The 27,444-nt window shown below is 37.6% G+C and overlaps 1 protein-coding gene across 1 annotated transcript in view; it reads left to right on the forward strand.

Moving 5' to 3' along the window:
* Window positions 1-27,444, forward strand: part of Kiaa0825 (KIAA0825 ortholog) — a 398,643-nt gene that overhangs the window by 16,873 nt on the left and 354,326 nt on the right. Inside the window, exons 3-4 of the mRNA XM_029544170.1 lie at window positions 16,242-16,373; window positions 25,015-25,183. Coding sequence (XP_029400030.1) covers window positions 16,243-16,373; window positions 25,015-25,183 — 300 coding nt within the window. The 5' untranslated portion in view covers window position 16,242. The remainder of the gene's footprint in view (window positions 1-16,241; window positions 16,374-25,014; window positions 25,184-27,444) is intronic.

Genomic DNA, 27,444 nt, shown 5'->3' on the forward strand with positions numbered 1-27,444 from the left:
AATAATAAATAGCTCCTTAGCAACCAAGGAGTGTTATATGTTTAACAAATAGTACTTATTTTCCTCTATTTACTGAAAAGAATGTGTTTATGAAAGAAAGGTAGCCATAGCATTATATTATTTACTTTTAGAAGGCACAGAACTATATGTATAAAATGTAGAAATATCTAGATTAGCCATTGTCTAGTATTTAAGAATGTACTTTAAAGTAACACATTTTAACACTTGGTTACAGAAGGCACTCTGACAGCTACTCTGAGTCTAAAGAATAGTGTTATACTTAGATCACGTGACTGGTGATTGTTCTAAATTAATTCTTCCATTTCTACCTTCAAATTATCTTGTACATGTATAAAAAATGAAATCATAGCTCTTAATTACTACCTCCATTAGTACAACAGTTAAATAATATCAGATGTATATGGGTATCATTGGATACTTTTAATAAGAAATAATCAGGAAGCCAAGGAAAGAGATGGCCACAAATTCAAAGCCAGCTGTTATGTGAGATTTTGGGGGGGAGGGGCACCCACCCGGTAATGGTTTTGATTTCTCATATAATTCTTAAAAATCTACAAACAGGCTTAGAAGCCCATTTCCTCAAAGGTGAATATGGTGGTTTGAATGAAATTGGTCCCCATAGATTCATATTTAAAAATGCTTAGCCCACATAGTGAAACTGCTTTAGAAGGATTAGTAGGTGTGGCCTTATTGGAGGAAGTATGTTAAAGGGGAGTGGACTTTGAGGTTTCAAATACCTATGTGAGGCCCAATCAATCTCTCTCTCTCTCTCTCTCTCTCTCTCTCTCTCTCTCTCTCTCTGTGTGTGTGTCTGTCTGTCTGTCTGTCTCTCTGTCTGTCTCTGATTCCTGCTCTCTGTGGATCAGAATGCAGAGCTCTCAGCTATAGCTTCTAGCTATTGTGATCATAGACTAACCCTTTAAAACTGTAAACAAACCCTCAATTAAATGTTTTTATAAATTCCCTTGTTGATGGTGTTTCATTATAGTACTAGAGCAGTAACTAACACAGTGAAAGTTTTGCATTTGTTGTAAATACTGTTATAAATTGTATTTTAAACTGTAACAAAATAATGGAAGCATTTTTCTTGATGATATGAAAGTATATTTCTGTGGAACACATCATAGAAATTTGTGTAATCAATTTAGAGCCTGTGTAGGGAACTAGATTTAGAATGATACACATGGTAGTTCTTAGCTATTCACAAAATGTCCACAATGGTCAAGCAATCTGTTTGGTTTACAACTCAGGGGCAGGAACTGAGATGCATATTTTACATATCAATCTGACTTGAATTGACTTATTTCACAGGAAGAAAAATAACCTATCACAATCCAGTGAAGGGTGTAAGGGTTGGAAAATTGCTGAAGGAAGACCCCACACTCAAATTGTATGCAAAAACAAAGAGTGTTTATTCTGCAGAAACAACCAGCATGTGGGCATCAACCATTCTTTAAAATGGCAACTCCAGACAAAGGCACACAGGGTTTCTTGTAAGGAACTGGGGGATCTCTAGAAGGTTATCTAAAATTTCATTGGTGGGCCATTGGTCTGCATTTTTAAGTCATGAACATTCAGCCATGTGATTAAATAGGGCTGCCCAGCACTGATGGACCATTCTGAAACAAGATATTTCTGCATTTTTGTAGTTATCCCCAGGCTGTTCATTGGGAGGAGATTTTATGATCTTGTTCTAGATTTTATGGTCTGTTCCTAGAGCTGGTGTCTTATGACTTAGTTTCTGGGACTTATGGTCTATTCCTGCACTGGTTCCTTAGGTCCTTTTTTGAAATCAGACCTGTTCTTTAAAATGGTGACTAATGGGGTCCTTAAGTGGAAACAAATGGTGTTTATATTATCCTTTCAAAAGTATACTTCAAAAGTTCAAATACATATACATAGATACAATGTAAAAAGCCTATGAACATCTATGAGTATATATAAGTTGAAAAGCCAAATAATTTAATCTTGTTACTTTATGTTGTAAGTTGGAGCATCCAGCTTGCCCTGCCTCCTCCACATGGTCCTATAAATTACATTCCTCTCTCCTTCTCCAACCCAGCTGACTTGAACAGCCTCTGAATAGGAAAAAAAAAAAAAAAGGTGCCAACAGCTCAGTTCTGCATTCCTGACCCCTGTTCTAACACCTCTACCTCAAGTCTCTTGCCACCCAGCAACTCCCACTTCCACACCCCCCACCCTAGATAGTCATACCTGGGCACAAGCCCAGCTTCTGTCAGACATGTCCTGTTCCTTAGCCTACAGTTCATAAAAAGTCTTCCCACCACAGGCTGCCCTCAGATTGCCCTCAGATTCAGGTCTTCCCCTGAGTCTGGTGACTTTGCTGGGAGCCCATTCTCAAATAAGCACGCCTTTTTTTATGGACATTTTTGAGTTGCCATGTGTATGCTGAGAATTAAACCTGGATCTTCCAGAAGAGGTTCCAGTATTCATAATTGTTGAGCCATCCGTCCAACCCTGAAGACTATATAGTTTTTCTTCTAAAATAAATACCTTACCTAAACTAGTATCATGTCCAAGTGTTCATCAGCAGATAGTGGATAAAAGACGATGTGCTTGATATACACAATGGACTATTATTCAGCCTCAAAATGAAAATTGTGTCATTTAGGCCAACATGGATAATGCCAGGAGACTTCATGCTACGTGAAAACAAGCATTTCACAAAAGATATGTAACACATGTTCTAATTAACATGTAGAATCTAAAGTAATTGAAGTAATAGAACTAATAATAGTAATAGAACAATTGAGTAATTGAAGAACAGACACTGAATGGTGGTTATGGATAGGGAAATGTAAAATAGCAAAATGTTCAAAGATGTAGAAAGAATAAATGATTTAAGTGCAAAAATGTAATAATCATTGCAAGTATCTTGCTGTGCACTCTTGTCAGTTTTCCTAGTTCTTGTAAACTCCATGGTAATTTAATTGAGCCCTACAATAGGGTAAAATGTAAATAGAGTTTATTAGAGTTAAGAAGAGCACATGCTCAAGTGGTAAGAGTAGACAGTGGCCGAAGAGACCACTGTGCAGGCAGAGTTAACATTACATGTGACGTCTTAAGAGCAGGCAGCTTTCTCTGATGGACATAGTCATGTCTAGGTGACAGATAGGGTCACTTCGATTGACTCTACAAAAAAATGGTGATAACTGATCTTTTTTCTTTTCTCAGAAAGTCTTTTATACAGAAATACAGGGTATCAAAATATATATTTAGGTGGTTACCTTTTAAATCCCTTTGGGGCAGGTTAGAGTGCCATGTCTCCTCCCAGGGCTACAGATATAACTCAGATCCTTATAGTGAGTAATTAGTGTTCTACTGTTCCAGTCCTTGGTTTTATAGGCCATTACTTATAAAATATTGAAATATTCTCCAACCCAAATAATCTCTAACCAGCCATGTAAAAAAGTAAGTATTCCATTTTCTCTCTACAAACTAACTCTTCCCCTGATTTTTCTTTCTCATATATAATTATATGAATCCAAGTCATTCAAGCTTAAAATCACTCTATAAACATGATGTTTTTCCTGTCTTAAAAAGATCATTCTGGTAGCAGGAGAAAGTATGAGTTTGAAAGTGATCATCTAAAAAATGTGGAGAATAAGGAAACTGCTGCACCAATCCAGATAATAGAGCTGGAGTTTACAGAAGGCTATAGCTATAGCTATATTGTTGATGAGAGAATGTTGAAACATATAGGATAGTTATATTGAATACATTGATATTGTAAGTATTAACTATCACATATACCTCACTTATAGAAAAAGTTTTGTAAGAACAATAGTAAGGTTAAGTTTTGTTAAGATTGTGATACCCATGGTTTATCCAAGGGAGTTTGTCACTATGGAGTTGAATAGTTAGAACAGCCAGCACTCGGGAGGCAGAGGCAGGCGAATTTTTGAGTTCGAGGCCAGCCTGGTCTACAGAGTGAGTTCCAGGACAGCCAGGGCTACACAGAGAAACCCTGTCTTGAAAAACAAAACAAAACAAAACAAAAACAAAAACAAAAACAAAAAAAAAGTTAGAACAGGCACTCCAATATGCAAAGTATAACAGATAATACAGAGGTAGATGAAATTGTCCAATCATAGGACCAGAAGAGATTCAAAAATAGGAAGCTGCTAAAAGAAACTAAATATTGCCAGAGTTCTAAGGCTTGCAGAGGGTGTTCAGGGGTGTCTTCACAAAAGCACATGTAGTTGTCCCAAAAACAATTGGAATTTATTATTAAGTGTGGCCACACTGGAAGCAATGAGCATGCATTTTAAGCCACTGCTATGACAACTTTTCAGTTAAAATGGGATAAAAAAACCAAAGGCATGGTCATTGGAAGGACTATGTATGGTCAAGCAGTCTTTGTCATACTATGACCTATTGGTCATTAACTAAGGATGTGACCCAACAGCCTTGTCCAAGATAAAGAAATTGCTACTGCCTGTAGTTATTTTTGACTACTCACACCTTTATCTATGAGACCCGTTATTCTTGAAATGAAAGGTGACTGGAGAAAAAGTGGTTCAGGGAAAAGGATGATTCAAAAAGGCAAGGTAGATTTAGCTTGCTTAGATTAAGACTATTGGTGACTTTTAAGCATGTTCTGGTATTCTTAAACAGAAAGTTGTGAAAGCTGGCAGTTGGCTGGAGCAGTAGATAAGTTGGAAGAGTAACAGACCAGCATCTACAAAGCTTGTGATTCTATTCCTAGTACTATATATGTATGGTGGTATGCAAATATTTTTGATCCTAGCACTCAGGAAGTAGATGCAGGAAGATTGTAAGATCAAGCTTAGCTACCTAGCAAATTTGCTTGAATGAGACTTTTGATGACTTACAGTGCACCTCTATCCCCAAGTGAGAAGTCAATGCTTTTATCAAAAGTAACTTCTAAGGCCATCTTATAGTGTTCAAGGGAGAAAAGACAATGGATTGCCATTGGGAGAACAGTCAGGATTTTCAGGTTGAGGGAAAGAATGCCATGACACATTTGTGTGGTCCCTTCAAGTTTAGAAGAAGTTTGGTCCTTGAGATATTCCCAGAAATAAAGTTTAAAACTTTTAAGTATGTCTAATAAACTAAACTTCAAATAGATAATATTCCTTTATATAGTTTTACACTATATTATTCTTTTTCAAGTCTTTTATTATTTGTTTGTGTTTGTTCATATTTAGGTGTATTCATATTACATGATCAAAGGGTGTAATCACAAAAAGAAAAAAAAAAAAAAAAAAAAAAACAACCAAAACAAAGGGTGTAATCAGGTGTTTTCCTTATTCTCTCTACCTTAGTTCTTCGAGACAGGACTCTCACTAATCTGGAGCTTGCCAGTTATTCCAAAAAGACTTTAAGTTGCTTCTATTGATGTTTAGTCTGCTGCTATGTATTATAATGCTAAATTCTGTATGAATGTCTAGGCCAGTGAGTGAACTCTTTCATTTACCAGCATTTGTTGTATGAACCTTGCAACTTAATTTAAAACTGTTGAGGTTTGCCGGGCGTGGTGGCGCACGCCTTTAATCCCAGCACTCGGGAGGCAGAGGCAGGCGGATTTCTGAGTTCGAGGCCAGCCTGGTCTACANTTCGAGGCCAGCCTGGTCTACAAAGTGAGTTCCAGGACAGCCAGGGCTATACAGAGAAACCCTGTCTCGAAAAACCAAAAAAAAAAAAAACAAAAAAAAAAAAACAAACAAAAAAAAACTGTTGAGGTTTGGTCTGTTGGTATGTATTGTAATGCTAAATACTGGCCTGGTTGCCTCAGGCAGGAGGAGAGCCTCACACCAAGTAATTCTATGTAACCTTGCCCCTCACGCCCACCCACCCAAATTATCCCTGCTTGGTCAATAAAGATGCCTATAGCCTATAGCTGGGCAGAAGTGAGATAGGTCGGTTTTCGGTTCCTGGGCTTGGGGGTCAGAGACAGGAGACCATGGGAGGCAAAAAAGATGGTGGAAATACTATGGGGTAAATGAATCATGAAAACATAGCCATGAGGGCTAGTCTGTTGGAGTAAGAATGACCCAGGAGGAACATGGCAAATTGTAACTCAGGGTTATTGATAGGGAAGTAGATACTAATAGCTTAGAGCTTATATATCTGCCCAGCTCTAGTGCTTTAAAGGCTTATCATAAGTATAAAGGTTGTATGTCTTTTATCTGGGAACAAATCATGTAATATGGGATAGAAACTGTAGAGCCCCAGTTTTAACACTCCCCAAAGCTGTTTGGAGCCTCAGCTTTAACACTCCCCAAAACCTGTTCCCCAGATCATTAGAAATGTGGCCAGTAAAGAGCTCTTTGTTCTCTAAGGCCAGCTGGGAGTCTTCTGTTCCTCCACCTGACAGCTAGCTAAGCAATTATCTCAGTTGCCCCAGCCAGCCATACAGCTCCACCAGAGAAAAGCTGTAAACTCAACTTTGTGAACTCCCCCCCACCCCCTTCCTTATGGTCCTTCCTTTAAAAGCCCACAGTTGAAACTACTTGGGGGTGGATCTCCTAGGAGCTCGTCCTCAACATGTTGATTTTTCCTGATTAAACCTCATGCATATTGCATCAAGAATGGTTTCTCTCGAGTTATTGGGGTGTCGTCTCATCCTGGGACTGGAACAAGGATATCCCCTGGAACGGGGGGTCTTTCAAAACCCCTGATAAAATACCATAACATACTTCATATGAATTTGGTATAATCATCACTGAATTAACTATCTTTCTATTGAACTGTAGGTTTTCTGGAATTGTCAAGTAAAACTTTTCTTGTAAGTTCACTTTTAAGTGGTGTCTCTTCTGAAGCAATTATTATTACTGTTATTGGCAGTGGTGAATTTGTTTTTGCACTGATGGGGACTGAACTCGAGGCACTGTATATCTTAGGCAAAGTCTCTACCACTATTACCTAGCCTAGCCCTCCAAAATGATTATTAAAAATCACTTTATAGTTCCTCTTTAGAGTCTATTACCAGTGGAAAATATGAGTAAAATTTTAGCTTCTTTCAAGTTTTAGTTATTGTGATTACATTTTAAAAACTTATATCAAGAATATGTTAGGTACATTTACACTTCATTTAGTAATTAACGGACTTAATATAGGAATCTCTACACACAAATTGTCTGTTTTTTCTTCTCTAAACTTCGGTATGTGATTTATCTTCCAGCAGATAAATGCTGGCTATAGTGCTTTCATCCCAGTAACTGTCATTGGTCTAGTAATCCCGTGAGTCAATCTACACAAAACAAGAAGCACCTATCAAACTCCTGGCAGGGTTAGTTCAAATTAAAATGTGTGTTCAACTGTAGAGATTGTCAAGTGTGGAAATAATATTTGTCCATCTGGACAGCTTCCTTTTGTAGTTGCTAAATGAAAGCTGAGATTCTGTCTGCTCCTTGAAAGCTTCTGTGTCATGAGCGTAATTTGGATGGTTTGTGATTTGACAGGAATTATTAAAATCAGATGAAGTGAAGGGAAGCAAGTCTGAGAGGGTGAAATTGACACTGACATTCTCTATTATTTGCAGCTTGCATCATGATGGCTATGTTGATATGATAGAGTCACTGTTGGGATATGTTGCACAGCCAATAAAGTAAAAAGCAAGTTTAGTGAAGGATTTTAGATTTAGCCATTCTGATTGGTGTAAGGTGGAATCTCAGGCTAGTTTTGATTTGCATTTCTCTGATCACTAAGGGTTTTGAACATTTTTGAAGTGCTTCTCAGCCATTCGAGATTCCTCTGTTGTGAATTCTCAGTTTAGTTCTGTCTCAGTCAGGGTTTCTATTCTTGCATAAACATCATGACCATGAAGCAAGTTGGGGAGCAAAGGGTTTATTCAGCTTACATTTTCCACATTGCTGTTCATCGCCAAAAGAAGTCAGGACTGGAACTCAAGCAGGTCAGGAAGCAGGAACTGATGCAGAGGCTATGGAGGGATGTTCCTTACTGACTTGCTTCCACTGGCTTGCTCAGCCTGTTCTCTGAAGATTTTTTTTTTTTTTATGAAGACATTTATTTTCACTGACTGCTTTTTAAATGGACTTTCAAGTTGCTTATGAATTTGTTTTAACCATCAGTGAGTCATCCATCCACGGAACTATACATTGAAAATATACTGCCAAGAACAGAATATTAATATTAAAGAAACAGATTACATAATTAAAACCGTAGAATTTTCAAATCAGAAAAGTCCTTGAAGTTATTTCTTTCTAATTTTTCTTGCTAATGGAAATAGAATAAGAGTGTGGAGGCATTACACTTAATTTTATTTGAGAGCTTAAGTTTTTAAATCCTGACTTTTCACTATTGGTATATTTTAAAAAATAATGTTTAAAACAATTTCTAAAACTATCCAAATACTTAATTTACAATTGTAGATAGCCTAGTTCCGTAAAAACACAATACACAAATTTGTTAATATAGTTCCCTTTAAATGATATCTACATGGGAGGATAAATACCTTCTAGAGATATAATTTTCTACTCAGAGCATCCTTAGTAGATGTGATCTAAGCTAGGAGACTTACCAAATAGAGTTAATAGTAGAAAAAAAATAGAAATATCTATCAAAGCAAAGAGACTGATCAGGCTGTGCATTGTTTGGAACCCTCAGGGTAGTGAAACTACCAGATAAAATTGTAAAATAAGAATCCAAGTGCCCATATGCAAAGGAGACTCAAATTAGGTATACTGCAGACCAGTTCACTTTCATTCTAACATCAGCTGCCTGGAGGTCAGCATGTCCCTTTAAGACTTCCCTAACTTCATGTTTTTTCTAGGAGACACAGTCTCAAGCAGAGTTCCTGGTCCTCTGGCTCTTACAATCTTTCTGCCCCTTCTTCAAGATTTTCCCTAAACCTTTAGGTGCAGGATCTGTATTGTTATAGACACATCACTGGGGTTGAGTACACTATGACCAGTTTCTCTCTGCATCTTTAAGCATGTGCACCAAAAATTCCTCATTCTTTTTTAGCCACCATCCCTATGTCCAGACCCACTGTTTGACCTGGGCACACCTACTGACTCTATGATCATATCACCGGAATGGCACACAATGCTTCTTTAAAGTAACATGCTTCAGATACTTGGTGGCTGTTCGGATATACATACTCTTGATGGCTTGGGAAGTTTCTTGGATGTTCTTAAAGTGTATATGAAGGTTTGAACCCGTTGATTTGCAGGATTTTGTGGACCATCTTCATATGTCACCTCAATCACTTTTTAAAGTGTACCTTTTTTTTTCCCCTGCAATTTCAACAAGCTGGCTAAAATGGCTGAAAGTTAGAGCACAGCAGTTCCTGCAGAAAGACTAGCAGCTATTCCCTACTGAAAATGAGGGAAGGACATCACATCTGGCATCATTGACTCATACCTTGGGATAGAACACATAATTATTTGGGTTTTGTTCTCCTTTTTCTTTCTGGTATAGTATTCAGATACTGTGAGGATCTTCCAAATTCCTTTTGTTATTCGGGCCTGATTTTCTTCCAACAAGGTGGTGCTTGATAACCTCTAGCAGTTTTCAGAGTGTGGGCTATACACCAGAGAAACTAGTGGGCTGTTACTTCAGTTCCCATTTTCTCCTATTCTCTTCAATCTCCAACATAGATAAATGCACTTTAAATTGAGTTCAGTCACCCATAGCCAAGGATTTAATTAACCATGCTTATATAGTGGCATAGATATTCAGGGGGTTATCAAATACTCTTTTCATCTACTCATTCCAGTGTTGTATCCTTTTGGATCATTATTACTTTTCTTGGTGATACAACAAATTATCCGATAAACACAAGGTAGGGAAAGGAAATCTTTACTTTGGTTTGAGGGAGTATGGTCCATAATGGTGATGAAGGTATAGAGGCTGTAACATTCATAACTGGAAATCAGAGAGAGGGGGGGAGGGGAGGGGAGGGGAAGGAGAGAGAGAGAGAGAGAGAGAGAGAGAGAGAGAGAGAGAGAGAGAGAGAGAGAGAGAGAGAGAGAGAGAGAGAGAGAGAGAGAGAGAGAGAGAGATGCTGGTTCTCAGCTCTCTCTATTTTTATTCAGCCTGGAGGGTTTAGATGTGTATTCTCTAGTCATTGAACATATCTAGGTGAACAAAGCGCCTAATATGCACCAACAGACGTACATTGTTCATGACTGGATTAACCCATCCCTGACATCCCCAGCCACAGAGATGATTCTTACTGAGAAGGAGCAGATTATTCCAAAGCCAGAAGAGGAGGTTTCACAGGAGAAGAGGCTATCCCAGAAGAAGCTGAAAAACTCATGCAACATGAATAAATTCAGCATAAACTAAGTGCAGATAAGACTTAAAAAAGAAAGAAACAAAGAAAAGAAAAGCGAACTCAGCATGTATTTTTAAGTTCTAAATAGTTTCCTATGAAAGCTCGCTAAGAAAAGAGGGCACAGCAGTAAGGAGTGCTAAGAAAAAGGGGTAAAGAGAAGGCTCTCCTGTTGTCCTCAGCACTTACACACCTTTCTGAATGCAGCAGGGTCACATGGGAAAGTTCATCTCAAGTATACACATCAACTCAAATCATAAATAAGTTTATAACAGACAATGTTTACATACATATTCATAACTATCTGGCTAAACATTCATCATCTGTCACCAGCTCTGAAGATTCATGAAATAAAACTATGACTCCTGTGACCCAGGTATTAGTGAAGTTTTGTATAGATAAGCCCGGTTAATATTTTATCTTCTATCTTAGAACCTATAGTAAACCATTGTGAGTCGTTGGGCTATGCACAGACAGTATGGTCTTCAGTCGAACTGATGTCTGAACCCTTGGACCCGGTGGTGATAATTCACCTACATGGGACAGAAGGAGTTCTCTCATGTCTCCTGGACCCTGGCTCCTGTCGAAGTTACTGCCCCCCTCAGCCCCCACAGGAGAAGCATGGGTTTTAGTCATGTAGACAATGTCCCAAGCTTCTGACCTGCAGGCTAAACTTCTCCCCAGTTACCTAGCAACAGTAAGATAACAGCATACCATAAGAGGGGCTATTTGGCCCCTTCTTATTTTCTCTTGCTCTTCTTCTCTTGCTCTCCTCTCCTCTCACTCTCTAGCCTTTCTTCTTTCTCTCTCTCTCCCCCTTCTCTTCTCTTGGCCATGGCTGGTCTCTCTCTCTCCACCTTCTCTCCCCCTGCCTTCTACAATAAAGCTCTAAAACCATAGATTGTCTCTATCCCCTGCATGGGAACCTCTCTCCCTCTGCCCTCTCTCCCATAACCCCAGGGCTACAGGATGTCACCCAGGGGCCCCCAGTCGGGGGCTGCCCCTGTCCACCCCCTGTCCAGTGGGGTCAGAGGCTTAGATGCCCACCCAGGGCCGAGGGGAAAGCGTCTGGTAGCCCTTCCATGTCTGCCTGCCCAGAGCCCAGAGCATAGGAGGAATTCTGGTCGGGTGCTGGCTATCCTCCACCCCACTCCCCTGCCCCCTTTTAATTCCCACAAACCATTAGTTCCTTTTTTTATGACCTTTGTTTAATAGTTTTACAACATCTTGGAATGTGCTCTGAGTAATTGATGCCTGATTGCTATTTCAGAAGCAATTAACGGGTGACACTAAAGACTAGTAGAGTTCTCAATGCAGTTTTGATTATCAGAGAGAACCTAATAGCAGTCTCACTATAAACAAGCTTCATAATTTCTACTATAATTTTAGGAGTTCTCATAGGATCATCATTAAAGATTAAGAAATCATCTATTTGTCTAGATAGCACCACAGAACAGTACATCTTCATTGTTCTACAGAGATCTGCTTAAAAGGGTGGAGTAATACCTAGTGATTAACATATATATGTATATATATCTTTAATATGATATCTATCTATCTATATCTATCTATCTATCTATCTATATATATATATATATATATATATATAGAGAGAGAGAGAGAGAGAGAGAGAGAGCATATTAATAGCAGGAAGGTCACCTGCTAGTTTTTAGCTTCTCCCTGAAATGGCTCCTAAAATTTCCCATATTTGCCATTATTCCAAGTTTTGACATTCATTTACCACACATATGATGTCTGACACTGAAGCATTTGGTTATGAGCAGGAAAACTGTGTTTCAGAGCCCCCACCGTGTATCTGCTCTTACATATCAGATCAAAAAGAAGCCATTGGTAGCCAACTATGCTCCTTTCAGAGCCTGTGAAACAATGCTGTAAGAGACAAGTAGAGAGGTAGGAGGGCATGGTGTTTAGTAAACTGTGAAGAGAAGAGACTGTTTCACTGAAGGAGTTGCCACCAGTATCATATAGATTAAGTATGGTGAGAACTGGAGCATATGTTGTCATTTTTGTTGTAAGAGTAGAAGCAAAAAGGAGACTGCTCTGGATTTAGAATGGAAAAAATACAGGGTTGGGAAATGCAGCTTTTTGGTTAAAAAATGGATATGAAATGAGAGGGGTCCAAAAGAGGATTTTTTTGTTTGTTTATTTCTAAAAGGCAAAGGACTTTGAACATCTTTATAATCATTTCAAAGGGACATTTCATTAATTAAAACTAGTGATAATTCACAAATCAAAGCTCTAGAAATCATAAAATCATACTGCAATAAGTAAACCTTTTTCATCGTATTAATTCTAAGCTAATTAATACTAGTATTAGTGTTTTAATATTACCACTCTAAATGGCTAGATAATTGTTATAAATAATTTAAGAAGAAAAGTTCTGAATGGCAAGTTAATTAATGCTATTAATAATTAAAGAGAAAGCCTAAACCCCTAAAATATATATAAGATTACCTTTAGAAATGCCCATTTTTGATACAAAGTATGCACTAGATCCAAATCCCAATTATCTGATTATTTTTTATTATTTAATATATTTTGTACACTCTGTCTTAGTCAAGGTTTCTCTTCCTGCTCAAACATCATGACCAAGAAGTAAGTTGGGGAGGAAAGGGTTTATTCAGCTTACATTTTCCACATTGCTCTTGATCACCAAAGGATGTCAGGACTGGAACTCAAGCAGGTCAGGAAGCAGGAGCTGATGCAGAGGCCATGGAGGGATGTTACTTACTGGCTTGCCTCCTCTGGTTTGCTCAGCCTGCTCTCTTATAGAACCAAGAGTACCAGCCCAGAGATGGCACCACCCACAAGGGGACCTCCCTCTTTGATCACTAATTGAGAAAATGCCTTGCAACTGGATCTCATGGAGGCATTTCCCCAACTGAAGCTCCTTTCTCTGTAATAACTCCAGCCTGTGTCAAGTTGACACAAAACTAGCCAGTACAAGTGACCCCTTGTGAACTTGACACACAAACGCATCACTAGTAAGCCTCAACCCTTAGTTCCTTATTCATTCTAAACAACTTTAAAAGTCCCACAGTCTTTACATATTAAAAGTTCAATCCTTTTAAAATATCCAATGTCTTTTAAAATCCAGTCTTTTTACAATTAAAATTCTCTTAACTGTGGGATCCACTAAAATAGTTTCTTCCTTCAAGAGGGAAAAATATCAGGGCACAGTCACAATCAGAAGCAAAACTTAAACTCCAACTGTCCAATGTCTGGGATCCAACTCACGATCTTCTGGGCTTCTCCAAGGGCTTGGGTCACTTCTCCAGCTCTGTCCTTTGTAGCACACAGCTTTTCCTCTAGGCTCCAGATGCCTGTACTCCACTGCTGCTGCTGTTCTTGGTGGTCATTCATAGTCCTGGCATCTCCAAAACACTGCATGACCCCTTCAATCATGGGCCATCAGTTGCAACTGAGGCTGCACCTTCACCAATGGCCTTCCATGGCCTCTCACAGTGCAGAACCTCAGCTGCTCTGCATGACCCCTTCATGCCTTCAAAAACAGTACCACCTGGGTGACTCTTAGACATTACCCAGTCCTGCTGCAGCACGAGGTACAACTTAGGCTATCTCTGGAACACAGCCTCTTTGTGCTCTCAGAAAACACTTCCCAGAAGATGTCACCTCAATGTTGCTGGTCTTTTCTTAATCACCCCTAGTTTCTTAGCTCCAGCTAACCAGCATCAATAGTCAATAGTAATGCAAAGTTTTTGCTTTAGTAGTTCTGGTATCTTGTTAATCACAGCTGATTCTTCAGACCCAGCTAACCAGAACCACAGAATCTTCATAATCAAAATAGCACTGTCCCTGATAAGAGTCTTTAATCTTCCCTCTGAAATTTCACAAGCCATGCCTCCATCTTTTGCACTGTTCTCAACATTATCTTCCAAGCTTCTACACAACATCCCACAGAAATCTTAACACAGATTCTAGCCTGTGTCACTTGACACAAAACTAGCCAGTACACACTCTGTATTCCATTTTCTGACACCGCCCCCCCCATCCACCCTCCAACTGCTCCACATCCCACTCATTCTCCCCACAACCCCTGTCTCCTCCTGGATGCCCGCACACCCTACCTCACCTCACCTCTAAACTCCCTGAGGCTTCCAGTCTCTTGAGGGTTAGGTGCATCATTTGTGAATGAAAACAGACCCCAGGTCCAGATTAATTGAGACTGCTGGTCCTTCTAAAGGATCTCCCTTCTCCTCAAGTTCTTTCAGCCTTCCCTAAGTCAACCACAGAGGTTAGCTGCTTCTGTCCATTGGTTGGGTGCAAATATCTACATCTGGCTCTTTTAGCTGCTTCTTGGGTCTTTTGGAGGTCAGTCATGATAGATACCTTTTTGTGAGCACTCCATAGCTTCTTTAATAGTGTCAGGCCTTAGGACCTCCCCTTGAGCTGGATCCCACTTTGGGCCTGTCTCTGCACCTTCTTTCCCTCAGGCTCCTCCCCATTTCCATCCCTGTAATTCTTTCAGACAGGAACAATTATAGGTCAGAGATGCGTCTGTGGGAAAGCAACCCCAACCCTCTCTTGATGCCCTGTCTTCCTGCTGGAGGTGGGCTCTCTAAGTCCCCTCTCCCTACTGTTGATCATTTCATCTAAGGTCCCTCCCTGTGAGTCCTGGGAGTCTTTCACCTTCCACGTCTGTGGTGCATTCTGGGGGGGGGGGGTCCCCCCAACCTCTTATCTCCTGAGGTTGCCTGTTTCCATTCTTGCTGTTGGCCCTCAGGGCTTCAGTCACTTTCCCTCACCCAATACCAGATCAGGTTTCCCCCCCCACACACACACACACACACACTCTCCCTGAGTCTGTCCACTTTCCCTCCCAGGTTCCTCCCTCCTTCCCCAATTATGATTGCTTTCTTCTCTTTCCCAAGTTTTAATGGAGATATTTGATGAATGCGTGTAGAATGAGTGAATGCCTAAATTCAGAACTTTTTTCCATATAGTATATCCTGATTACAGTTTTCCTTACCCAACTCATTCCAGATCCTCTCCAACTTCCCACCCATATAATCCACTCTCTTTGTCTCTAATTAGACAACAACAACAACAAAACTATCATCTAAAAGAATAAAAAATAAGATAAAATAAAATGAAAAAACCCAAATAGGAGAAAACAAACACATAAACAAATGAGCCAAAGAAAAAGTATAAGAAGCACATACAGATGCAGATACACCCATATTTGCACACAGAAAAAAAATCACATAAAAACACAAAACCAGAAACCACAATAAATAAGCAAAAGGCATGTAAGCTAAAAAAAAAAATTGCCCATCATGAGGAGGAAGGAAAAAGAAAAACCACTCTAAAAGTACACATGAGTTTGATTTGTGTTGACTATTGCTGGGCATGGGGTCTACCCTTAAGTCTGGTTTGTATACCTAATGAGAATCTGTTGGAGAAAACTAATTTTTCCTTTGTAAATGTATCAATACTAGGTAGAAGTACTCCTGGAAAATTACATTTATTTTTCCACATAGAAGTAAGCCCAAGGTAGATAAAGCCTCTAAATGTTGTTGTGCAGCTCCCAGGTCTATGGCGACCAGAACGGGCACATGGCTGCAGCTCTGCAACCCTTCTTACAAGTGGTTACTATAGCTGTGGTTTATTCTGCAGCTTTCTGTTATATTGAGAAAAGCAACAGGATATTTAAGCTGTCTGTGGCCTGATGTATTTTTTAGCTTTCAAACTACAGACAAGTTTGAAAAATTATGCCATTTAAGTAATAAAACTTAATGAGCTTTATAATACCCTAATTCTCAAACTCTTCTATTCCATTGATTCTGCAAATAGAAATCATTGGTTTTCATACAGTATCAGCTTGAGGACGTGTGTCCATTCTTGTAACCTGTTCCTCATTTTGTCATCTTTTTTTTTTTTTCTTGTTTCACAGAATGGATGCATTACAGGAATATTCCCATAATTCATTTGACCTGCAGTGTCTGTTAAATTCATTTCCTGGAGATTTGGAGTTTAAGCAGATCTTCAGTGACATTGGGGAACAGATGGAGCAAAATGCTGCAAGGTAACTATTGCTACTGTTTAAGTTAAGGTGTTTCAATGTTTTCTTCACACAATTATCTAGTGTGGGTTTAGGATTATCTCTTGTATAGCCATATGTTTCTTACTACTAACTTCTTAAAAGATGTTGATTAGTCTCTGTTCTCAAAATTTGAACGTAATTGTCTTCATCTGGTCTTTACTACTGTGCACCTAAGATTCTCATTTGTACTGTATTTGCTGGCTGTAAACCCCCAGAATCTATTCATCTATTTCCCACACCCTAAGCTCTAGAATTACAGATGTGTTCTACAATGCCCAAATATGACATGTTTTCTGTAGTCTGAACACAGGTACTTTCTGATCCATCTTCAAGCAACTGATTACCTTTAAGAAGTTATAAAATATAAGCACCTCTAGGTGGATTCCAGTTATTGCTTTGTTATTAATTTTTTTTAAGGATTGCAGTATCACAGATTTTTCTGGGATGAGGGTGGTGACTGTGCTTTGAGGCAGGGATTTTCTGGGTAGCTCTGGCTCTTCTACTCACTCTATAAACCAGGCTGGATTTGAACTCAGAGATCTGCTTGCCTCTCTGCCTTGCAAGGGCTGAGATTAAAGGCTTGATCCACCATACCTGGCTCCAGATTTTCATTAGTACATTTTGAAATTAGAATTCTTGGCTTGTATGATAAGGGCAAAAATTTTAATGTGAGTCTAAAATGTCAAAATAAAATGATGGTGTCAGTTCACAATTGCTGAAAACAAAAATTACCAATTACTTTGGAGCAAGGCATGTACATGTCTGTAATCCCAGAAGTATGGAGGGAGAGGCAGGAGAATAGCAGTAAGTCTAGGGGCTACATAGTGAGACCCTGACAGAAGGTTAAAAATATATACTTACAATTGACTTTTAAGGCCAATGCTTTAAGAAAAAGGCTAGGAGGGAAATCTTTTCTTTTAGTTACAGTGTATAAAGTTAAACTTCTTATTTTTAATTTGGTTATATATATGTGTATATATATATATATATATATATATATATATGTTAAATGTAACATATAAACATACACTGTTATATATATTTAATATAAAATAACTATAGGAATTTAATGTAATTGTGTTTTTGTAACATTTGTGTTATATATTATTTGATAAAGTTTCCAACCTAAAGAAATAAAAAGAACATTAAATAAAATAAATTAACAAGTTATTTATGTAAAATGCAGCACTAGTTATATTTTTAATAGAAATATTTTCCTTTGCTTTGGCCCCATCAAAACAAAGTAAGACATTGAATGATGTTTTTGTTATATACTACTTCATTACTTGCTAAATCTCTCTCTATTTTGTTTCTTTCTCCCACTTGATCAATAAAATCATATTTAAGATTATCATAATGATTAAATTTTTGCATTCATAAATTATTATTTAGATTGAAATTTGATGTTGATTTCATAAGAAAGTATACTATGGAATACAATTCTTACATTATAAACCTTTTATTGCCCATATATTAAAAATGAATCTACGGCCTCAAGTGACCATTGATCTTCACCAGGGATAGAAGAGGGTGCATGTGCTGCATTCTACATTTAGAATCAAATCTATTTTTCATCAAATTCAATTATGTTCTTATTATACTCTAGAGAATAAACATAATAGTATAGAGTACATATATTTTCAAAAATAAAATACTGAATAATAACTATGATTCACAAGAGTGTAAATCATTTATGCACTCCTGTATTACCTTCTAACAGAATAGCTTTTAGAAAATTGTATGTCATGACAAATCTGTTATGCTGCACTTGTACTTCAGTAGTGAATTACCTACCCTGGGCATTTCGTAGTTGAAGAGTTGTGTTTGTCTCCTGTTGGTGCACACTGAATGAGGAATGAGCATCTGTCTGATGTGAATTTCCCACATTATTTTTAGAAGAAGAAAGACATTAGCAATTCCTTCTTAAATACAGTATTTTTTCTTATACTTAAATTTTCCAAGCTGTATTTCTTACAGTGACCCTGACAACTTAGGTGTGAGTTCCTTTTCCCTCTTGCTAATGTCATCAAGTTTTATGAGCCACAGGGTCTTTCATCTTCCCACAGCAGTGATTCACCAGAATGGACCAATGTGCACAGGTCACTGACCTCTCACCTGTCAAGAGAGCTAAGCTTTCTCTCCGGTCATTCTCACATGAAATTCATTTCCACTCAAGCTAAGCTGTGTGACTTGTACTTTTAAGGAGAGAAGTCAGAGGCAATGAGTTACTTAGTTTAAACACATATTACAACTGATAAAAAAAAAGTGTAAATAACCTGTAGTAGATGAATACTATGGATTGTACCCAGAGTAAAGTAAGAAAGTTGCATAAAGCCTTTGAAACATTGTTTTAGCTGACTTCAACTTAGTTTAATAAGATATGGTGGTAGAGAAGTTCTTTTGGGCTTATAGTATGGCATGTAATGATTTCTGTCCCACTTAAACACATACTATTATATTTTAAAAATCTTATTTTATTCTTCTATTTTCAAATTATAAACAACTTGTTTGTAGCTCATGGATCAAATTTTGCTGACACTGATATAAATGTCTACTCTTTTCATCTCTGGAAATCACCACAGTTACCTGGGAAATTACCATATGGCTTAGTCCAAGAGATGGGAGATGTGATGGGTCAAGGCTGTTGAGTGAGTGTTGTATAAATGCATTGCATCATTTAACATAAGATGATAGAGATCCCATAAACCCACTTATATTCCATGTCACTAATATTTTCACTTGTAAATTTTTCATTCAAGTTTCTGACATGTTAGTTTACAGATCTACAGAGAGGGAAAAAAACAAAAGAAATCTTTAATCTACAAACCTTGGGCTTCCCATGAAAAAGCCATTAATCTAATGATGTGCACACACATGCAGTTTGTATGTTTTGTCACTATGACAAATTACATGATATGATATCATTTTAAAGAATACTGTTGTTATTATAATATTATAATTCTGGCTGTAGTTTGTTAATAATATCAAGAAGATAAAATTAGTATTTGATTCTTTTTTTTTTTTCTTTTAAACTACCTATGTTTGCAGTCTGGTTTGGACTTCATACTCTGTACCTCAGAATCCCTGCCCCATCCCCCAGCCTACTAAGCAAGACCAAGCTATAGGAAAAGAGAACAGAAAGGGCCACAGCTTTGCCTCTCACTAAGACTCATCAGACTTCACAAGGCCTCTTTGTCCTTCCTTCTGAGCAGGCCCATTCCAGGACTCCTCTCCTGACACAGATGTTGGACTTAAACAACTCAGTCCCTGACCAGATTTATAGTTCCCACTTTTTAATTTTTTGCCAATTATCCTGGTGTTGCCTAGTGTGAGGGAGGGGGGCGCTTGGGCCATGGAAGGGAGGACCTGGTTAGGAAAGAAATGGTAAAAGTGATGCAATTTTATTTTAATTTTAAAACTATTAAAAATACACAAAAGAGTAAAGAAATAAAATTTTCTTTGAGCTTGCTACATGCCTTCTATAGGATTTATGAAAATAAAAGTTTCAAAAATATCCTAATATTTTGTGTTATTTGGCATCACCTGCAAAAAAGTTTCTCTTATGAGTTAACAGGTACATTAAATTATTAGTATATCAATGAGTTGTTAAAGGTCAGTTTAGGACGATGACTACTTAACAGAGCTGCAGTAGTAGGCTCTCCTTTAGAGCCTATGACCCACAGGATCTTGACCCCAAAATACTGAAGATATGGGTTTTGTCTTAAGGAGAGTGGGCCTTAACCCTGACAGCAATTGGCTGGTTATTCCCATGACATCCATACCACCATTGTACCACATGTCCTACTGACTTATCTCTTGCCAGGATTGTAATTGGGTAATGCTGATGATTGATTACTTTTATCTTTCCTAACATGCACAGTGCCTTCTAGCACTATGGAAGCTATCCAGTACAGCTGTGTCTTCCAGATGGGTTTATTTCTCAGGAAACAAAGTTTTTTGGACACAGGAGGCCTGTTGCACATATAAGCTCACAGTGGTTATGACAACCTGCATTAGCTGGCCACAATCTCAGCATAGAACATTTGGAGGTGGTAGGGCTAAAGTTTGATCTCTTGCTGGAGAGCTATTGGAAATTGGTGGCTACGAAGAGGGTGAGAGACAGTTTTCTTTAAGGATCCTAGTATGTTGACCATACTCTAGTAAAGTATATCAACAACACAAAATGTGCTTTATATGTTTAAAACTACAACAAAACCACACACACACACACAGAGGGTCCTGGTAAGTTGACAACACTCAGTGAAATATATCAACAGCACAAAATGTGCTCTGTGTGTGTGTGTGTGTGTGTGTGTGTGTGTGTGTGTGTGTGTGTGTGTGTTTGTTTGTTTTAAAGAAGCACAAAGTTGGGTGAGTAGAGAGGGTGGGTTATATATGATTAAAATTCATTGTTTAAAAGTAAATAAAATAATAAAACAGAAAAATATTCTAAAAATGAAATTATGTATACATGTATTTTTGCCTTATGTCTAAAAGGTTCTTTTTGTACATTTTACTTTCTTTTTTTAAAAACTATTTTATGAGTTGATCAATAAGATTAGATTTTAAATGTATAGGAGCCGTTACAAGAGCTCGGGCTTAGGTTTTAAGAATTTTTGTTGTAAGTTCTTTCTCATATTTTAGTATCCTTTTATATAATATCTACTACCAGGATAAGCCATTTCAATACTTCTTATAGGACTGGTCAGTGGCTCCTTCCTTCATACTTCCTTTGCACAGTGTACACACTGCTTATCAAGTTTTACTGGAATATAGTTATTTTCTTATAGGTTTTTCTACCTAGCTAGACAGAATCTCTTTAGATAAAAAAATGGTGTCATACTGTATGTATCTCTGGAATGTATTACAGTTCCTACCATATATATTCAGCATTCAGTTTGAGTCTACCAAATACAATACCTCCATTAATTAAGCTGTTTTTACAGTTAAGAAATCTAGGAGTGAATGTTGAATGAGAAAATGCCTCAAAAGTTCTTTTAAAAATCATACTCAATGGGTTAGGAGAGATTGCTCTGCAGTTAAAAGCATGTAGTGTTCTTACAGAGGACCTGGGTTTTGTTCCTAGCACACATCGAGTGACCCACAATGTAACTCTCGTTCTGTCTTAGTTAGGGTTTTACTGCTAAATAGATACTATGACCAATGCAAGTCTTATAAGGACAGCATTTAATTGGGGCTGGCTTACAGGTTCAGAGGTTCAGTCCATTATCATCAAGGTGGGAGCATGGCAGTGTGCAGGCAGGCATGGTACAGGAGGAGCTGAGAGTTCTACATCTTCATCTGAAGGCTGCTAGAAGACTGTCTCCCAGGCAGCTAAGTCTTTTTTTTTTTTTTTTTTTTAAAGATTTNTTTATTTATTATATGTAAGTACACTGTAGCTGTCTTCAGACACTCCAGAAGAGGGCATCAGATCTTGTTACAGATGGTTATGAGCCACCATGTGGTTGCTAGGATTTGAACTCTTGACTTTCAGAAGAGCAGTTGGGCGCTCTTACCCACTGAGCCATCTCACCAGCCCCCGGCAGCTAAGTCTTAAAGCCCATGCCTACATACCTACACCAACAAGGCCATACCTCCTAATGATGCCACACCCTGGGCCAAGCATTTGTAAACCATCATAAGTTCCAAGATATCTGATGTCTTCTTCTATCTTCCACGGACTCCCACATTGTATACAAAGTCATGTAGTCCTACATATAACACATAAATCAGAAAGAAACATTTTGAAAAGCATTTTGGTGTTGCACCATAAAAATGGTTCATAAATTTATTTATGAACAGCTCTCAGCAATGCACCCACATGTATACATCAATAACATGGATAATTAAATCATTGGAATTAAAGTACAAGATTCAGATTTATTAACAAAATGTCGAAAGGGTGCCTTGATAAAATAGCTCAACAGGCAACAGCTTTTCCTTTGTTAATTCTGAACCCAAAGTGGAACGAGATTCCTAAAAATTGACTTTGGCCTATACATGTGTACTGTGACACATATGCACTGGTATACAGGCACATACACACACAACAGAATAATAAATAAATTGATAAAAATGAAACATTGTAACATATGAAGATGGATGGTGTATTGTTATCCGTACTTCCTCAGGATCCAGTGAGGTATAAGATGCTGTCAGAGCAGCGACTCAGCGTGCTGTTACCTAGCTTACCTCTTCTCCTCCTTTCCCTGCCTGAGAATGGTGTGGGACATTCCAGTACACTTCGCCACGTATCTAGTCCCCACGTTTGCACCCCCAGAACAATATGGCATTATGTGAAACACTTTCAAATCATTACATAAACATTGCCATACTGGATCCTTTCACATGTTTCTCCTTATCAGCATCATGTTTGTTACATTTTTTTCTTATTGGTAAGTGCAATTGTACTTTAAATTTATTGCCCATTACTCACTTAATTGTCCGGTGGCATTAATATTACAAAAGTATTGGTTTATTTATGGAGGCAAGTTAATATTTTTTAGACTCTTTCAATTTTCTAGTAATGTTTAAATCCTAGCAATCACTGTGCTTATTGTATAACTATTGAATTACCTTGGTAATGTTATTACAACAGACTATACTACTAAAGGAAATTTTAAGTAATCTGTAGTTAGAAAACATTTAATTCAAAATAGCAACATACGTTATTGAAGAAAATTTAGACTATTGTCTATTGGAACATGTCTATTACTAAACATACTTGAAAGTATTAGAAATACAGTCTTTTAAAATACTACCTTTAACGAGTTTACAGTTAATTCTTTTTTTTTTTTAATGTATATTTGACCTAGTTTAAAGACATTGATCTGTTAGGTCACATTGACTGGCAGCTTAAATCTTGAAAATAGCCTTTTATAGTTGACATGAAATCAAATAATTGAGTTTTTAAAACAAGATGCATGGTCTGTGAATGACAGATTGATATGATATTTCATAGGTGAATAAAAGCAAAACCAAGTGAAAGGAAGTACAGCTTTAGCTCCGTGCACCAAGGGCGGTTCTTTGGACTGTAACTGCTTAATCCCTCTATTAGTGTTTGGACAAATTATTAAAATATCCAGGGCTCTGGAGGCTCTACACTGCTTAAAAACCAGTTCCTGGCCTCTTCCCAGATTCAGATGTTGGAAATAAGCTGAGAGACAGAGTGCTCACAGAAGCAGAGCGGCTGCAGGGCCCCAGGATACTGCTGTAATCTGTCTCGGTGTACTGTACTGCTTGTGGGGATTCTAGAATGCAAACTTCGCTGAGGAGCGGCTGGAGTTGGATTGTAGGCCTCGGGCATCATGGTTCTGAGTCCACAGAAATGCTTAGATAAGGAAGAAAATGTATGCCATTCTCTTGTAAGACCTAGAACTGGTATTTATGAATAATGACCATTCCACCAGGAATGTCAGGGGCTGTGGCCAGACAGGCATTGTTTTTCTTTTAAGTTCTTTGTTTTCGTAAAAGAGCTCTTTGATTTTCAGAATTTTATTTTTTCAAGGTGACTTCATTTAAATTTACTCATGTCCAGAAGTCTTCTGAAAATCTTTGCTCTGCCTTTTACCATGCATTTTTATGGGCCACACCTCATAAATTCAGAGACTTTAAGATTGGTTTTAATAAACAGAGCTTGGCTTCTAAACCCTACATGGTTCTATTATGTGGAAACTGCAATTAATAAGAATTGTGCTTTCAAAACAATAACTTGGTCTTTGCCTAACTACTTTTCCTTGATAATTGTCATATTTGGGTCAATTCAATGTTAAAGGCATCCGTTTCTATAACCGTTCATATTTTAGATATGCCACTGTCATGAGATAGGCATATGTCATATCCATGTAGCACCAGATGGCACTCTGCATAAACTCACCTTCTTACCCCATACAAAATTTATAAGAATAAATGCAAAGAATTAGATGTAGAAATTATAATTTTTAAAAACTTTGTTGGAAATAAGACAGCTCATCTTTGTGCTATAGAAACACTTAGAGAAAAATAAGATTTAAACTTAATCTAATCACCACACAGGTATCATTGCTATTAACATTTATTTTATTTTCTTCCAGCCTTTTTATGTGCATTTCTAAATGTATTTTAGCTTTAGAATAATGGATAGCACAAAAATATTTTGCTGTGCTGATATTGTATGTATGACCTTATAAATTACATGTTCTCTGTGACTGCTTCTTGACTTGGTACTTTTCCATTGATTAAAGTCTTCTACATGTCACATTTGCCTTTTGTGATAGAATATACAGTTCTGATTTTCAGTCAACAAGTGTTCACTCTGTTTTGTATCTGCTATCCAGAGTTCCATTATAGACTACATCTGCGCCTCAGAAATATTTTAATGCAAGGGACCTTCCATTGCATCTCAAAGGGCATAGATAGTTAGTATTTTTCCAATTGCAGTATTTCTGTAAAACTTTTGATCTCTGGTTCCAACTATGAATTAAAATGAATAACACATTTCTTGCTCCTTTCTTGAACATGAGTATTATATGAAGTTACAGAATTAGATTATATACAATCACATAACTAAACATTTCAGAACCTATAATATTATGGGATGACATTGCTTACATTCTACAAAAATAATTATTTTTCTTTTTTGCAGTATAGAACATTGCATTGAAGAAATACAGTGTGAAGTAAACAAGCTCTGTCCAGATGTGCAGCTGCAAACAAGAAGTGACTGCTTTCAATGGCTAACTAGTTATGATTATAATTTATCTAAGTCACCATCCATTTCCCATGGAGATTTAATAAACTTCCTCAAAACAATGGTAAAAATTACTTGTTTTATGGTAGAGTGGGGAGCAGGGAACATAACTGGATGAGTTACTATATGTGAATACTTATTTTGTTGGTAACGTCAGTGTGTCCGATGTAGGGGCTTTGGTTTTGGTTTGTTTTTATGTTGTTTGTGTTGATCCCCTTTCTTCCCTCATCAAATCCTTTGACATATTTTAAAAATTATTTTTAGCACCAAAGTATGGAAATGTTAAATATTCCTCTTCCTGAGTGACTTACACTGTGATTTGAAGCACACTGATGTGATCTGCACTGAGCACACTGATGTGATCTGCAGTTCTCTAAAGAAGTTCACACTTGATAGATGCTGTGTTCTTCTCCAATACTAAATTTCTCTGTGCTAAATATCAGAAACAGCAGGAGTCTCTTAATTGTGTCTGTTAGCTGGCTTTATGGTCTATTCTCTACATTTCTAGTATAGTACACCCTGTTTTGGTTTTTTGGTTTGGTTTCAGTTAAAGCAGAAATGTACACAAAACCACTGTTGATGGAGTTCTTTCATGCTGGATACCTAACCTGCTAGAAAGTTTTTGTTAACCCTCAACAAAAATAGTTATTATTATACCCTCATCTGTGGGGTGGCAAGGTTACAAAAACAGATTCTCATAGAAACAGCACAATTTTTAAGAAGCAGAATTTCTGTGGCTTTAGTTTTAATTTAATTTACTAGGGAGAAAAGGACTGTTTTTGTCTTAACATCAAAATCATTGACCAAGTCAGATGTGGAAAATATCTTGAGGTTGTAGATGGTTTAGGATGACAAAATCAGATGAAATGGTTTTGGTCAGTTGTTGTTACAGTTGTTTCTTTCGTGCTTATAAAGTAAACAAAGAAGGCAAAGAGAGACTTATGCCCTAAAGCCTTAACCTTTTTTTTTTTAATTAGATATTTTCTTTATTACATTTCAAATGTTATTCCCTTTCCTACTTTCCCCTCCGAAAATCCCCTAACCGCTCCCCCCTCCCCCTGCTCCCCAACCCACCCACTCCAATACTTGTTACACTTTATCTCTTGAAGGAAGAGCTTTGGATAATAAATATGGATATAGTTTTTCCTTTAATTTCTATTAGGAGCTGTGTGTATTGGATTTCACTAAAGTTGATGCAATAATGTGTTCTCATTTAATTAAAAGCAAAAGCTTTCAATTATCTTTTAATCTGTCACACAGAAGTCACTTTCTGCAAGGCAAAGGTCAACTTAGTTTTGTGCAAACTCATTTATCTTTTGCAAGACCTAGGAGTGGTTGTTGTTGTTGTTGTTGTTGTTGTTGTTATTGTTGTTGTTATTTTGTCTTTTTACATAATTGTGTGAGGAAATAATTTTTGAGTAAATAACCATGTTATCAAAGCAGATTCAAATTAAAATTGCCTTATCAAGTTTTTACCTGCTGCTCATATTGGTCTTGATGGCATCCTAATATATCTGTTTTTATAAAAAATATTAGGTAAGAAACTGGTTCTTTTTCATATTTTTATTAGATATTTTCTTTATTTATATTTCAAATGTTATCCTCTTTCCTAGTTTCTCCTCCATAAATCCCCGATCCCTTCCCCCCACCTCTACTCCTCAACAAACCCACTCCCATTCCTGGTCCTGGCATTCCCCTATACTGGGGCCTAGAGCCTTCACATGACCAAGGGCCTCTCCTTCCATTGATGTCCAACTAAGCCATCCTCTGCTACATATACATCTATAGCCACAAGTTCCACCATGTGTTTTCTTTGATTGGTGGTATAGTTCCAATGAACTCTGGGGTGTATGGTTAGTTCATATTGATGTTCCTCCTATGGGGCTTCAGTCCCCTTCAGCTCCCAGAGTATTTCTCTAACTCCTTCATTGAGGGACCTTGTGCTCTGTCCAATGGATGACTCTGAGCATCCACTTGTGTATTTGCCAGGCACTGGCAGAGCCTCACAGGAGACAGCTCTATCAGGATCATGTCAGCAAAATCTTGCTAGCATATGAAATAGTGTCTGTGTTTGGTGGTTGTTTATGGGGTGGATCCCCGGGTGGGGCAGTCTCTGGATGGTCCTTCCTTTCATCTCAGCTCCGAACTTTGTCTCTGCAACTCCTTTCATGGGTATTTTGTTCCCCATTCTAAGGAGAGACAAAGTATCCCCACTTTGATCTTCCTTCTTCCTGATTTTCATTTGTTTTGCAATTTTTTTTCCTTTTTTATTATTATTTTCTTTATTTACATTTCAAATGCTATCCCGAAAGTTTCCCATACCCC

Source organism: Mus pahari, chromosome 11, assembly GCF_900095145.1.
Source record: "Mus pahari chromosome 11, PAHARI_EIJ_v1.1, whole genome shotgun sequence".
Lineage (NCBI taxonomy): Eukaryota > Metazoa > Chordata > Mammalia > Rodentia > Muridae > Mus > Mus pahari.